Raw genomic sequence first — 13762 nt, 5'->3', positions numbered from 1 at the left:
CCACTCTTGTTCTAATGTTGACTTGTGTCTAATCATGGGAGATTAGACAAGTTTTGACACCTTTCCAAACTGTTACAGATGACGGTGAACTGTTGAATGGGTTGAATGATGATGCACTTTCTGTATTAAATTTTCGGACATTACTTATGAGATGACCTGATATGTTAAGGTAAGGATGGTAGAAAATTAACGTCTAAAGTTGCCCCGTCTGTGACATCATGTAACCTGTAAATCAATAAGAGATTGAAAGGTAGGATTCATAATACAAGACGTCACAAAAACCTAAGAGGCTCATATGTCTCTGGTTTTATTAAGTCAACTATTTTGGGTGTACTGGTAAACCAGGTTCGTACATTTCTTTTAAACTAAAATATACACTCACATTTCTATCTATCCAAACAACCTAACGTTTTGATTTCTTTGTCTATAATTTACAAATCCATTTTAATGGCTAGAACATATAGTGTTTCTACAATTTCATATTACTCAAAGTTTTCATTTAGTTTTTAGTGACTGTTAGGTAGGATTATAGTAATTGATTTCATCTCTTCTCGGAGGAGGACGCTGGGTTACCAGGTTTTGTTCAACAGGAAAAAGTCTGATTTGGTTTTCTATAAGAGATGATCCCACATTCAGAAATGTTGTAAACACAAGTAACGGTTTCTGGTTCTTTGCTTTCTCTGTGGCTCATTGATTCCTACAGATCTAATAGAAATGAGAAAAAGTTTGCACTGTCTAGTGGAAGAATAATTTCATTCAGTAATATCCAATCAGAAGTCGTGTAACCCACCATTCTCAGCACACAGAAACTTGAAGTTCAGTTAACTTTATTGAACCTGGTAAGTTTGTACATGCAGATATTGAAACAGATGTGGCAGGGAAGAGACCGCCAGATGATAGATATGGTAGGGAAGAGACCGCCGGATGATAGATATGGCAGGGAAGAGACCGCCAGGTGATAGATATGGCAGGGAAGAGACCGCTGGATGATAGATATGGCAGGGAAGAGACCGCCGGATGATAGATATGGCAGGGAAGAGACCGCTGGATGATAGATATGGCAGTGAAGAGACCGCTGGATGATAGATATGGCAGGGAAGAGACCGCCGGATGATAGATGTGGCAGGGAAGAGACCGCCAGATGATAGATATGGCAGGGAAGAGACCACCGGATGATACACGAAAACATCAAAAACACAATTGAAACAAAATATTTATCTTTGTAAATAGTAACTATACTGTGTACGTTATACCATTAAGTGCTGTATTAATATACGATTAAATGTTGGGTAAAGGTTAATATACGTTAACTGTAATCAAAAGCAGAAGTGAACTCATTCTCAAATAAAAGTACAGTGAATATATGTATATAAACCAGTTAACTTGAAGTGTAATACGTAACGAATGAAGTGTGACAGAGTACACTTGGCGTAACTAATCTCTGTAATCCAGTTAACTTGAAATGATACACATGATTAATGAAGTGTAACACAGTAAACTTGGTCTAACTAATCTCTGTAAACCAGTTAACTTGAAGTGAAACACGTAACTAATGAAGTGTGACACAGTATATTTGGTCTAACTAATCTCTGTAAACCAGTTAACTTGAAGTGAAACACGTGACTAATGATGTGTTACACAGTAAACTTGGTGTAACTAATCTCTGTAAACCAGTTAACTTGAAGTGAAACACGTGACTAATGAAGTGTTACACAGTAAACTTGGTGTAACTAATCTCTGTAATCCAGTCAACTTGAAATGAAACACGTGACTAATAAAGTGTAACACAGTAAACTTGGTCTAACTAATCTCTGTAAACCAGTTAACTTGAAGTGAAACGGTGTGACTAATGAAGTGTTACACAGTAAATTTGATGTAACTTATCTCTGTAAACCAGTTAACTTGAAGTGAAACACATGACTAATGAAGTGTTAAACAGTAAATTTGGTCTAACTAATCTCTGTAAACCAGTTAACTTGAAGTGAAACACGTAACTAATGAAGTGTTACACAGTAAATTTGGTGTAACTTATCTCTGTAAACCAGTTAACTTGAAGTGAAACACGTGACTAATGAAGTGTGACACAGTAAATTTGGTGTAACTAATCTCTGTAAACCAGTTAACTTGAAGTGAAACACGTAACTAATAAAAATGTTTAGTTAAGATTTTATTGTTTAATAACTGGTGACGACTTTTGTTCGTGTAAACACATCTTGAAGAAAATAAACACTACTCAGAAAGAAATGCTGGTACTGTCATTACAGCATACAAGAAGATTTCTCTATACACAGTGTCCAGTCAGACCTTTTCTTTAACTAAAAGTTATTAAATGAAATATCAAAAACGCGTCGTTATTTTCGTATCTCCTCGCTGGAGTAGTTAATCTAGAAACTGTCATTTGCGTCTGTTGTAACTGGTTTCCTGGAGTAGTTAGGCTAGAAACTGTCGTAACTGGTTTCCTGGAGTAGTTAGGCTAGAAACTGTCGTAACTGGTTTCCTGTGGAAACTGTTACTAGAAGTAGCAAAACATTTTATGACGTTTGAAACCCGTTTCTTGCATCATAATGGTTATGTTAGTATAATATGACAAAAATGGTTTCATGTTGGTAGTCGGTTTCTTGCCTCTTATGAGTACAGTGGCAACGAAATTTGTTTGTCATAGATGAAACCGATTTCTTTTGTCCGTAGGAAACCGATTTCTTTTATCCGCTTTTCAGGTCTTTTCCTGCAGGTTCATATAAAACTATATCCCGGTTCGTTTTTATGACACGGAACTTCTGTATGCGAAACAAAAGGACCCTCAGAATAGGCCGGGTGAGCACGCTGTGATAGGAACAATACAATGTGAACTTTCCTTATAGGTACGCTAAATGTTTGCACAGCTTTCTGAAACGGTGTGTTCCGTCTGGGGCCAAGAGTAGTAACGAGTGAAAGCAAACAGAATGAATCACGAGCTCACTGATAGCTGGTATTCTGCAGTTAGCTTTTGTTACTATGGTAACATCTTCGAGACTCGTTACAAATACGAACCAAGATTTTCTTGCACAGAAAGAGTTAAAGTAATGATCACATTAATGTTTTTATTTATAACATTTTCAGATCATTGTATCTCTTTATTTCACACAGACAGCTTATCTACCAGATATGTTTATGACTTCAGTATCCCCTCTTCCCCCACATGATTACCTTTGCTGTTCAGGCATTTGTGAAATAAAATGCAATATCAGTAATTAGATATGCAGAAACGTTCCTCGGTAACCTAACAGACGTTTGTATTAATAACGTTATGGATTCGATCCCTGTGTTGAGTAAAACACAGTTACCATATTGTGCAGTTGGTGCTCTACGACAAACAAACAAATCATATGGATGAAAAAGGAAATTCGGAGTCTATTATGAATGTGGAAGGACCTACGAACTTCAAGGATAGAAAAAGTAGATAGAGTTAAGAAAAACCTAACAAGGTCATGGACGGAGGAAAGTAGATAGAGGTTAGAGGAACCTAACAAGGTCATGGACGGAAAAAAGTAAATAGTGGTTAGAGGAACCTAACAAGGTCATGGACGGAAGAAAGTAGATAGAGGTTAGAGGAACCTAACAAGGTCATGGACGGAGGAAAAAAGTAGATAGTGGTTAGAGGAACCTAACAAGGTCATGGACGGAAAAAAGTAGATAGAGGTTAGAGGAACCTAACAAGGTCATGGACGGAAAAAAGTAAATAGTGGTTAGAGGAACCTAACAAGGTCAAGGACGGAAGAAAGTAGATAGAGGTTAGAGGAACCTAACAAGGTCATAGACGGAGGAAAGTAGATAGAGGTTAGAGGAACCTAACAAGGTCATGGACGGAGAAAAGTAGATAGAGGTTAGAGGAACCTAACAAGGTCATGGACGGGGAAAAGTAGATAGTGGTTAGAGGAACCTAACAAGGTCATGGACGGAGAAAGTAGATAGAGGTTAGAGGAACCTAACAAGGTCATGGACGGAGGAAAGTAAATAGTGGTTAGAGGAACCTAACAAGGTCATGGACGGAAGAAAGTAAATAGTGGTTAGAGGAACCTAACAAGGTCATGGACGGAAAAAGTAAATAGTGGTTAGAGGAACCTAACAAGGTCATGGACGGAAGAAAGTAAATAGTGGTTAGAGGAACCTAACAAGGTCATGGACGGAAAAAAGTAGATAGTGGTTAGAGGAAAGTAAAGCAAAATAGTGGTTAGAGGAAACAAGGTCATGGACGGAAAGATAGTGGTTAGAGGAACCTAACAAAGTAGAAATAGAGGTTAGAGGAACCTAACAAGGTCATGACGAAAAAAAAGTAAATAGTTGGTTAGGAACCCAACAAGGTCATAAGGAAATAGATAGAGGTTAGAGGAACCCTAACAAGGTCATGGACGGAAATAGTGGTTAGAGGAAAACAAGGTCAAGGACGGAAAAATAAATAGTGGTTAGAGGAACCTAACAAGGTCATGGACGGATGGAAAGAAAAGGTCAAGGACGGAAGAAAGGAAATAGTGGTTAGAGGAACCCTAACAAGGTCATGGACGGAGGAAAGTAGAAAGTAGATAGAGGTTAGAGGAACCTAACAAGGTCATGGACGGAAGAAAGTAAATAGTGGTTAGAGGAACCGGAAGAAAGTAGATAGTGGTTAACAAGGTCATGGACGGAGGAAAGTAGATAGAGGTTAGAGGAACCTAACAAGGTCATGGACGGAAGAAAGTAAATAGTGGTTAGAGGAACCTAACAAGGTCATGGACGGAGGAAAGTAGATAGAGGTTAGAGGAACCTAACAAGGTCATGGACGGAAGAAAGTAAATAGTGGTTAGAGGAACCTAACAAGGTCATGGACGGAGAGAAAGTAGATAGTGGTTAGAGGAACCTAACAAGGTCATGGACGGAAAAAAGGTCATGGAAATAGTGGTTAGAGGAACCCAACAAGGTCAAGGACGGAAGAAAGTAAATAGTGGTTAGAGGAACCTAACAAGGTCATGGACGGAAGAAAGTAGATAGTGGTTAGAGGAACCTAACAAGGTCAAGGACGGAAGAAAGTAGATAGAGGTTAGAGGAACCTAACAAGGTCATGGACGGAAAGGAACCCAACAAAAGTAAATAGTGGTTAGAGGAACCCAACAATGTCATGGACGGACGGAGAAAGTAGATAGAGGTTAGAGAAACCTAACAAGGTCATGGACGGAGGAACCTAACAAGTCAAGGACGGAAGAAAGTAGATAGTGGTTAGAGGAACCCAACAAGGTCATGGACGGAGGAGTTAAAGTACAATAGAGGTTAGAGGAACCTAACAAGGTCATGGACGGAGAAAAGTAGATAGAGGTTAGAGGAACCTAACAAGGTCATGGACGGAAAAAAGTAAATAGTGGTTAGAGGAACCTAACAAGGTCAAGGACGGAAGAAAGTAAATAGTGGTTAGAGGAACCTAACAAGGTCTTGGACGGAAGAAAGTAGATAGTGGTTAGAGGAACCTAACAAGGTCAAGGACGGAAGAAAGTAGATAGAGGTTAGAGGAACCTAACAAGGTCATTGACGGAAGAAAGTAAATATTGGTTAGAGGAACCTAACAAGGTCAAGGACGGAAGAAAGTAAATAGTGGTTAGAGGAACCTAACAAGTCATGGACGGAGGAAAGTAGATAGTGGTTAGAGGAACCGGAAGAAAGTAAATAGTGGTTAGAGGAACCCAACAAGGTCAACAAGGTCAGTGGTTAGAGGAACCCAACAAGGTCAAGGACGGAAAAAAGTAAATAGTGGTTAGAGGAACCTAACAAGGTCAAGGACGGAGAGAAAGTAAATAGTGGTTAGAGGAACCTAACAAGGTCATGGACGGAGAGAACCTAACAAGGTAAATAAATGGTTAGAGGAACCTAACAAGGTCATGGACGGAAGAAAGTAAATAGTGGTTAGAGGAACCTAACAAGGTCATGGACGGAAGAAAGTAAATAGTGGTTAAAGGAACCTAACAAGGTCAAGGACGGAAGAAAGTAGATAGTGGTTAGAGGACCTTAATGACTCTTCTGGACAGTTTTCTGTTCCTCAAGTCGATCAGGAACCAAATTTGAAATGCTGTTTGATTTATGTCTTCCTCAAAGTGATTAGGAAACTATAAAAACACTGAGTGAAGTCACATATAAAAACACGACGAGAATGAAACAGAGTTTCGGGTGCTTTGTTTCAGCGTCGTTGCGTTCTGCTAAATCTTTCAGTGTCAGAGGGTCATTTCATTCTGACACGTTAATTTAGCCCCTCGAAAACGACAACGAACGAAATATTTGCTACTGAATTAAGAAATTATGATATATGTATTTCACCATAACTGGTTGTTGTAGTCATGTGACCAATTTCCAGAACGTGATGTGGTTTTACTGTTTATGTCTTGAGTTTTTTATTACTTTTCTGTGGCCGTATGATGAGTCAGTTCCCTTTAAAACGATATATTTTCGTTTTGAGATCGAAAAGTATTATCATTTCGATGTTTGACTGCTTTACTAATTAATGTCACTTCAAAGCTTTCATTACCTTTTCTGTTTTTAATTTCAATGGGTTATGTTGGTTTATAAGCTTAGCATATACAAACAAAAACTAGACTTAGCTACCTGTGTGAGCTATTTTGGTTTAAATACCTAACATATACAAACAAAACTTAGACTTAGCCATCTGTGTGATCTATGTAGGTTCATAAGCCTATCATATACAAATAAACGCTAGACTTAGCTACCTGTATGAGACATCATGCACGTGCATTTTATAATGCTTGTTTAAATATTAGTCACACTTACTTTAAACTTAAATTTTGTTGTTAGTAAAGTAAAGCTCCAACAGAAGAATAAACTTTCAAAAACAGAATTTATACAAACACAACTACATGAATAGTAAAAAGTATCAAATTTTCAATTGATTTCTTACAAAGGAAGAAATCACTCCTGAAGATAAACAACAGTGTTTATTGTAAGACACAGAGCTAAACACAATAATAAGAAAGTGTTTATTGTAAGACACAGAGCTAAACACAAACATAAGCAACACTGTTTGTTGTAAGACACAGAGAGCAAATATAAACAACAGTGTTTGTTGTAAGACAAATAAACACAAACATAAACAACAGTGTTTGTTGTTAGACACACAGCTAAACAAAACATAAACAACAGCGTTTGTTGTAAGCCACAGAGCTAAACACAAACATAAGCAACAGCGTTTGTTGTAAGACACAGAGCTAAACACAAACATAAGCAACAGCGTTTGTTGTAAGACACAGAGCTAAACACAAACATAAACAACAGTGTTTGTTGTAAGACATAGAGCTAAACACAAACATAAACAGCAGTGTTTGTTGCAAGACATAGAGCTAAACACAAACATAAACAACAGTGTTTGTTGTAAGACACAGAGCTAAACACAAACATAAACAACAGTGTTTGTTGTAAGACACAGAGCTAAACACAAACATAAACAACAGCGTTTGTTGTAAGACACAGAGCTAAACACAAACATAAACAACAGCATTTGTTGTAAGACACAGAGCTAAACACAAACATAAACAACATAAACACAAACATAAACAACATAAGACACAGAGCTAAACACAAACATTTGTTGTAAGACATAGAGCTAAACACAAACATAAACAACAGTGTTTGTTGTAAGACATAGAGCTAAACACAAACATAAACAACAGTGTTTGTTGTAAGACACAGAGCTAAACACAAACATAAGCAACAGCGTTTGTTGTTGTAAAACATAAACAGCTGTTTGTTGTAAGACATAGAGCTAAACACAAAAATAAACAACAGTGTTTGTTGTAAGACACAGAGCTAAACACAAACATAAACAACAGCGTTTGTTGTAAGACACAGAGCTAAACACAAACATAAACAACAGCGTTTGTTGTAAGACACAGAGCTAAACACAAACATAAGCAACAGCGCTTGTTGTAAGAAGAGCACAAACATAAACAGCAGTGTTTGTTGTAAGACATAGAGCTAAACACAAACATAAACAACAGTGTTTGTTGTAAGACATAGAGCTAAACACAAACATAAGCAACAGCGTTTGTTGTAAGACATAGAGCTAAACACAAACATAAGCAACAGCGTTTGTTGTAAGACACAGAGCTAAACACAAACATAAGCAACAGCGTTTGTTGTAAGACATAGAGCTAAACACAAACATAAACAGCAGTGTTTGTTGTAAGACATAGAGCTAAACACAAACATAAACAACAGTGTTTGTTGTAAGACACAGAGCTAAACACAAACATAAGCAACAGCGTTTGTTGTAAGACATAGAGTTAACACTATACAGTTAACTATCTTTATTAATTCTTTACTATACATTTAACTATCTTTTGTTACCTCTGTGTTATTCACACCATAATTATGTTGTTAAACAAGATACATATTAACAACTGAGCTTGCAATGTCTCATAAAACATGGAATTAAAGTGTTCTTTCATTACAGAGTAAAAAATATAATTCTAAACTCAAACTACACAGTGAGAATTTCACTTTTTGTTACAAAGAATACAAAATTGTATAAAAGTACAAATGTTTACAATAAAACCTTTTTATGGCCTGAAATTCAACGTCACCAGTTGGTTTTGACAATTTCATACAAATGTGCTTACAAATTTTCAGTTTTAAGTCACGTTTCACTAGAAAATGATTTTTTTCTACTTCAACAGTGTTTTATACCACATTTCACAAGCTAGAAGAGTAACAGAGCAAGAATGAATGAAAACGTTTCTATGATTTCAAGCTAGGCTCCAGAATCCAATGTGAAGTAATAAGACATTCTGTCATTTAACTTGATCGGTCCTCTTCATTACGTGGGCATACTCGGGTTCATTCTCCATCAAGTGTAACAGTATTTTGTCTCCCGGAAACTCCTGAACTGGGCGTTTATCGACGACTAGGTTCAATCTTCCAGTGTGTTCTTTATGTATACACGTGATGACTCGGGAGTACTCGACTTTCCTGGTTCCATGCAAGTTTTTGTTCTTGATACCCTTTTCTGTGATGTTCTCAAATGCCAGTTCTGAGTATGTACCTGTGGACTTGTTACTTATATTGATATGGACATGTCTGTTTTTAGGATATAAACTAATCAATCTTTCACCTAATGAATCTCTTTTCAGCTGAAACCTTGGATCCATTTTGGTTACAGGCAAATTGTTCTTTGTATTTTGTGTTGGGTCGTTGGACAGGTCACGAGTGTCTGTTATTAAAGACGTTTTCAGAGCTTTCTCACTCTGCACTGTTGAGGTGTCATCCAAAACAGCATAAATATGTTCGTTATGTGACAGGTCCTCCTGTAAATGCTCTGTAATGGACCACAGTTCTCTGTCTTCTGGTTCTTCGTATAAAGGCTCCTCATCCAGATTGTTAGGTTCATCATACACGTGTTTCTCTTCATCTACTACTTCCCTTAATACCGCCGTGAAATTCGGTTGTTTCGATTTCCTAGGAGGTTTGTTTGGAGGAGGATAAGGTCTCGGTCCTTTAATCTTTGGATCCTCGTTTTCACATCCAGGGCTGACTGGTTTTGAATTAATTTTATGTGGGCTACTTCTATTGATGTTAATGACACTTGATTTCTGTCTCGAAGAAAGAACTTGAAGGTTTTCACTGCTTGTGGACATTTTACTTTCTACCTTATCGGATTCCCCATTAACGTTCCCAAAGAGGTTTAGCTCCCTCTGAGATACTTTCAGCAGGTTAACATAAGCTGCAACACTCTGGAATATGAGAACGCCATCTTTTGTTTCAAAAGTAAACAAGCCTTCTCCAGAAACACACTTCCGTCCAGCTTCGAAGGAAAACTTGGAAGAACTACTTCCATAGCGACGAATGTGTCTGTATGGCCAAGTGAAAAGAATGTGGCCCACCTGTCCTGGTGCACTTTCTTTTGCTAAGGAAATGTTAACAGAAGTAACAACTAAGTTGTAGCTGTTTGACAGTCCACATCGGTTTGAAGCATCTGTTTCCACCACTTTAACTTCATACAGTTCAGCTGTAAAACAAATAAAAAAAAAAATTGTTTCACGGGTTAATTAGGGTAATTAACCCCTCGGAGAAGTGCTTTAGTAGATACTAACATCTGATATCCTGCGAGGACTTGAGTGTTTAGTTCAATTAATAACAAAGTCTGTTTACTACAAAACGCGCTTAGAGCTAGCAACTTTTTTACTTTCAGCAAATGAGAAACTGAAAGATTGTTGCTGACAACTGAGTTAGTGGCTACTTGGATGAACTTTTAACATAAATGTATAATGGCTGAAATAATTCGTCAGTTTTTCTACAAGACTCTGTCCATACTGTTTGATTTAACATACGTTTTAAATAGAGGTATACTGTTCTCGGTGGCCTGATAAACCATTATATAGGGAAAACATCGTTACACGAGCAACAAGAAGGCAAAGTTAGAAAACATGGGAACTACTCCACATGAAGAGGGCAAAGTTAGAAAACATGGGAACTACTCCACATGAAGAGGGCAAAGTTAGAAAACATGGGAACGACTCCACATCAAGAGAGCAAAGTATGAAGAACATGAGATTTACTCCAAAACAAAAGGGCAAAGTTTGGAAAACGTGGAATCTACTGCACAACAAGAAGACAAAGATGGAGAACATAATTTCTACTACGTAACAAGAAGAGAGAAACGTTTGGAGAAAGTAGGATCTACTGCACAAGAAGAGGGAAACATTTGGAGAACGTGTGATCTACTGCACAAGAAGAGGGAAACGTTTGGAGAACGTGGGATCTACTGCACAAGAAGAGGGAAACGTTTGGAGAACGTGGGATCTACTGCACAAGAAGAGGGAAACGTTTGGAGAACGTGGGATCTACTCTACAATGAGAAAAAATAGCTAGAAACACATGGAGTTTACTCTACAACGAGAAAGTAAAATTGAAATAATATGAAATCTACTCCACAATGAGATGGTAATACTAAGAGAACATGGTATCTTCTGGATCCACAACATAAAGACAAAGCTAGAAAAACATGGGTTTTACTCACGGGCATTCATAGAAATATACAGAAGGTTTTCTTCTTGGTGAACAGAAGTATTAGCTTCTGAGAAGCTAGAAGAAACTTGCTGACATCTAGTCATTGGAAAACCAAAAGCTACACTCTGCAAGCAATCCATCCATTGGGACATGTCTTCGAAAGATTCTGCTGAAAATATAATGGTCTGACATTTTGTCCTGATCTGTTAAACGAAAAAGGTATTCAATATAATTAAAATTAATAATATTAATTTTCAAAAATAATGCTTCATGAGAATTCCATATATGTGTCGTGAAGTAGAAGTTTTATACTGATATATATATGTGTGTGAAGGACACAAATTTGTAAAAATAAAACAAAAAATCTTAGTTTTAATCATATCGATTTAATACAGTTGTGTACATAGAATTACCTCAAAAACATTTTGTTGTTGCTTCTGTGGAGAAAAGGTAATTTTCACGCATTCATTAAGGATGATAATTTTACTTGGAGCTTGTCGTAAAAACTGATCCATTGTTTCAAAACTTTCAAGTCTTTCGACGCCATGTTTGCTTGAATTGTACAGAGCATGAAATCCTTTCTTCCACGTCTTCTGCTTGGTGGAAGATAAAATAAAACATTTTTAATGTTTTCAATGTACATTTTGTTTTCATAAACAAACGGCAACGAAACTGATTTAGTTCTATCTGAGTGTTCACCACTCGAATGAAACCATTTTTAATGTTCTACTAGAGATGTATCGATATCATGAGATCTCTTTCAGCCGTTGGGGCGTTATAATGTGATGGTCAATCCCACTATTCGTTAAAAAAAAGAGTAGCCCAAGAGTTGGAGGTGGGTGGTGATGAATAGCTGCCTTCCCTCTAGTCTTACATTGCTAAATTAGGTACGGCTGACGCAGATAGCCCTCGTGTAGCTGTGCACGAAATTAAAAAAAACAAATAATTTCTACCTACTAACAATATGTTCAAATTCATTCATTCATTTTCCCCGCTGGTGTATTTACGTAAACTGTCATCAACATTAACATATTATGTTGTTCCAAATTTATAAATTAATTAATTTTTCGCTATCCAACACAGAGGCTAAGTCACATTTCGATACCACCGATCTGCAGAGCACAGAGAACATACAACAAATAACACAATAAGTTTATGGACGTACAATGTAGCAAGCTGAAGTTCGATTTACAGATATGTAAAAACAGGGCAACAAATTTATGTTCTCGAGTGTCTTAATTAATTATTACCGGCATATTATAAACTGGAATTTACCTGCTGTTAATTAGGCTGGTTTCAAGAATATAATGAACAAAATGTTCTTTGTTATTAATTAGTTAATTTTTTTCACTTGGTTATTTTTATTTTCTTATTAATAAATTTAACTGTTAAGTTACTTATATTGTTTTTTTAAATATTCCATATTTTAAGGGTTTCAAAATTTAAAAAAAAATATTTTCATACACACGTTACAGTTAGGCATAAGTAATATTGCACACACCTTTAATAGACTTATACCTTGCGGTGGAGTCCAGAGATACCCGGTTCGAAGAGGTTCCATTTTGAATGTTTAAAAAAACGCACGTGCACTTGAGTTACTATTATTAGGTCATTCTCCCAAAGAAAATGTTAAAAAATAAGTATTACATCAGTGCAAATTATTCAACTGATAGAACGTCACTGTTACCCTTTAATTGTTGAAGGCAAGTGGCGATATTCACATGTTACCAAGCGATTTATTATCGTGTAGTTCTGAACTACGTTCCCAGGTGTACGTTGCACATCGCGCCATCTGTTAGGAGTAAATTGTACAATGTTTGTCTTTCGCTTCTAACGATAAAATAATGCGCCTAAAAGTGAATTAAAGATAATTGTAGTTTCATGTGTTTGAAACATTCCTCCAGGTCATGAATGTAAAGTTGCAGACCTGCCTCTCCAGAGTTTCCCGGAGCCTCGGGACAGAGTGACATGTAGGTTCTCTTTTGTAAGCCTTAGTTCAACTATACACATTCCACGGTACTGTGGAGCCCTTGTATATTAATATTAATTTCAGTTAGAGCAAAATATAGACGTATAATGAAAGTTAAAGTCAACTTTGTTAAGAAGACAAAGAAACGAAAGAGAAGTGATAGTTTAGAAACGTTCCTTTTCGATCCATTGATTTTCAATAACATAATATTTATACACTTAATCAGTGGATCAGAAACTCTAGTCACTGTCATCAATATAGATTAAGGATTAAGAATTTTACAGTGACACTCATCAGTTCACCTAAACAGATGTATTTATTAACACTGTGGACAGAAAGTTATTTTGTGAACAACAAAGTACAAACCTTTAAGTATAACAGGATACTTTTAATGATACGGAAATATACTACTTCCATCTAAACCGATAATACAAAAATAAACCTCACTCCTAAAAAATATCAAAAACACAACAATAAACCTTACTTCCATCTAAACCAATAATACAACAGTTAATCTTAATACCACCTAGTCCAGTAATACATCAATAAACCTTACCCTCATCTAGACCAATAATACAACAATACATGTTATTCCCAATATAGATCAATAATACAATAATAAACCTTACTTCCATGTGAACCAATAATACTACAATAAATCTTACTCCCATATCTGGAACTAAATTCGTCATGATAATATAAATATAAGTCTGCAGTTTCAATGATGGTTTAAGTCGACTGTATTAATCTATCCAAGTGATGGCCTTTCCTATTATTTCA

At 36.5% G+C, this 13762-nt stretch overlaps 1 protein-coding gene across 1 annotated transcript; it reads right to left on the bottom strand.

Moving 5' to 3' along the window:
• Positions 1-8046: 8046 nt before the first annotated feature.
• On the bottom strand, positions 8047-12731 carry LOC143257331 (uncharacterized). Its single transcript, XM_076515836.1, has 4 exons — positions 12515-12731; positions 11427-11606; positions 11024-11216; positions 8047-10012 (listed from the first exon to the last, which is right to left on the bottom strand). Exons 1-4 carry the CDS (start codon positions 12572-12574, stop codon positions 8799-8801), a joined length of 1647 nt encoding a protein of 548 aa, XP_076371951.1. The 5' UTR covers positions 12575-12731; the 3' UTR covers positions 8047-8798.
• Positions 12732-13762: the final 1031 nt, after the last annotated feature.

The sequence above is a fragment of the Tachypleus tridentatus genome, chromosome 7 (genome assembly GCF_004210375.1).
Source record: "Tachypleus tridentatus isolate NWPU-2018 chromosome 7, ASM421037v1, whole genome shotgun sequence".
In the NCBI taxonomy this organism is placed as follows: domain Eukaryota; kingdom Metazoa; phylum Arthropoda; class Merostomata; order Xiphosura; family Limulidae; genus Tachypleus; species Tachypleus tridentatus.
This window is presented reverse-complemented; position numbering and strand designations above follow the sequence as displayed.

Coding starts and splice junctions, on each gene's coding strand:
- LOC143257331 (XM_076515836.1), bottom strand. CDS start 12,574: ATGGAACCTCTTCGAACCGGGTATCTCTGGACTCCACCGCAAGGTATA. Junction 11,217..11,426: donor AACAACAAAATGTTTTTGAG/GTAATTCTATGT, acceptor TTCGTTTAACAG/ATCAGGACAAAATGTCAGAC. Junction 10,013..11,023: donor GTATATTTCTATGAATGCCC/GTGAGTAAAACC, acceptor TTTGTTTTACAG/CTGAACTGTATGAAGTTAAA.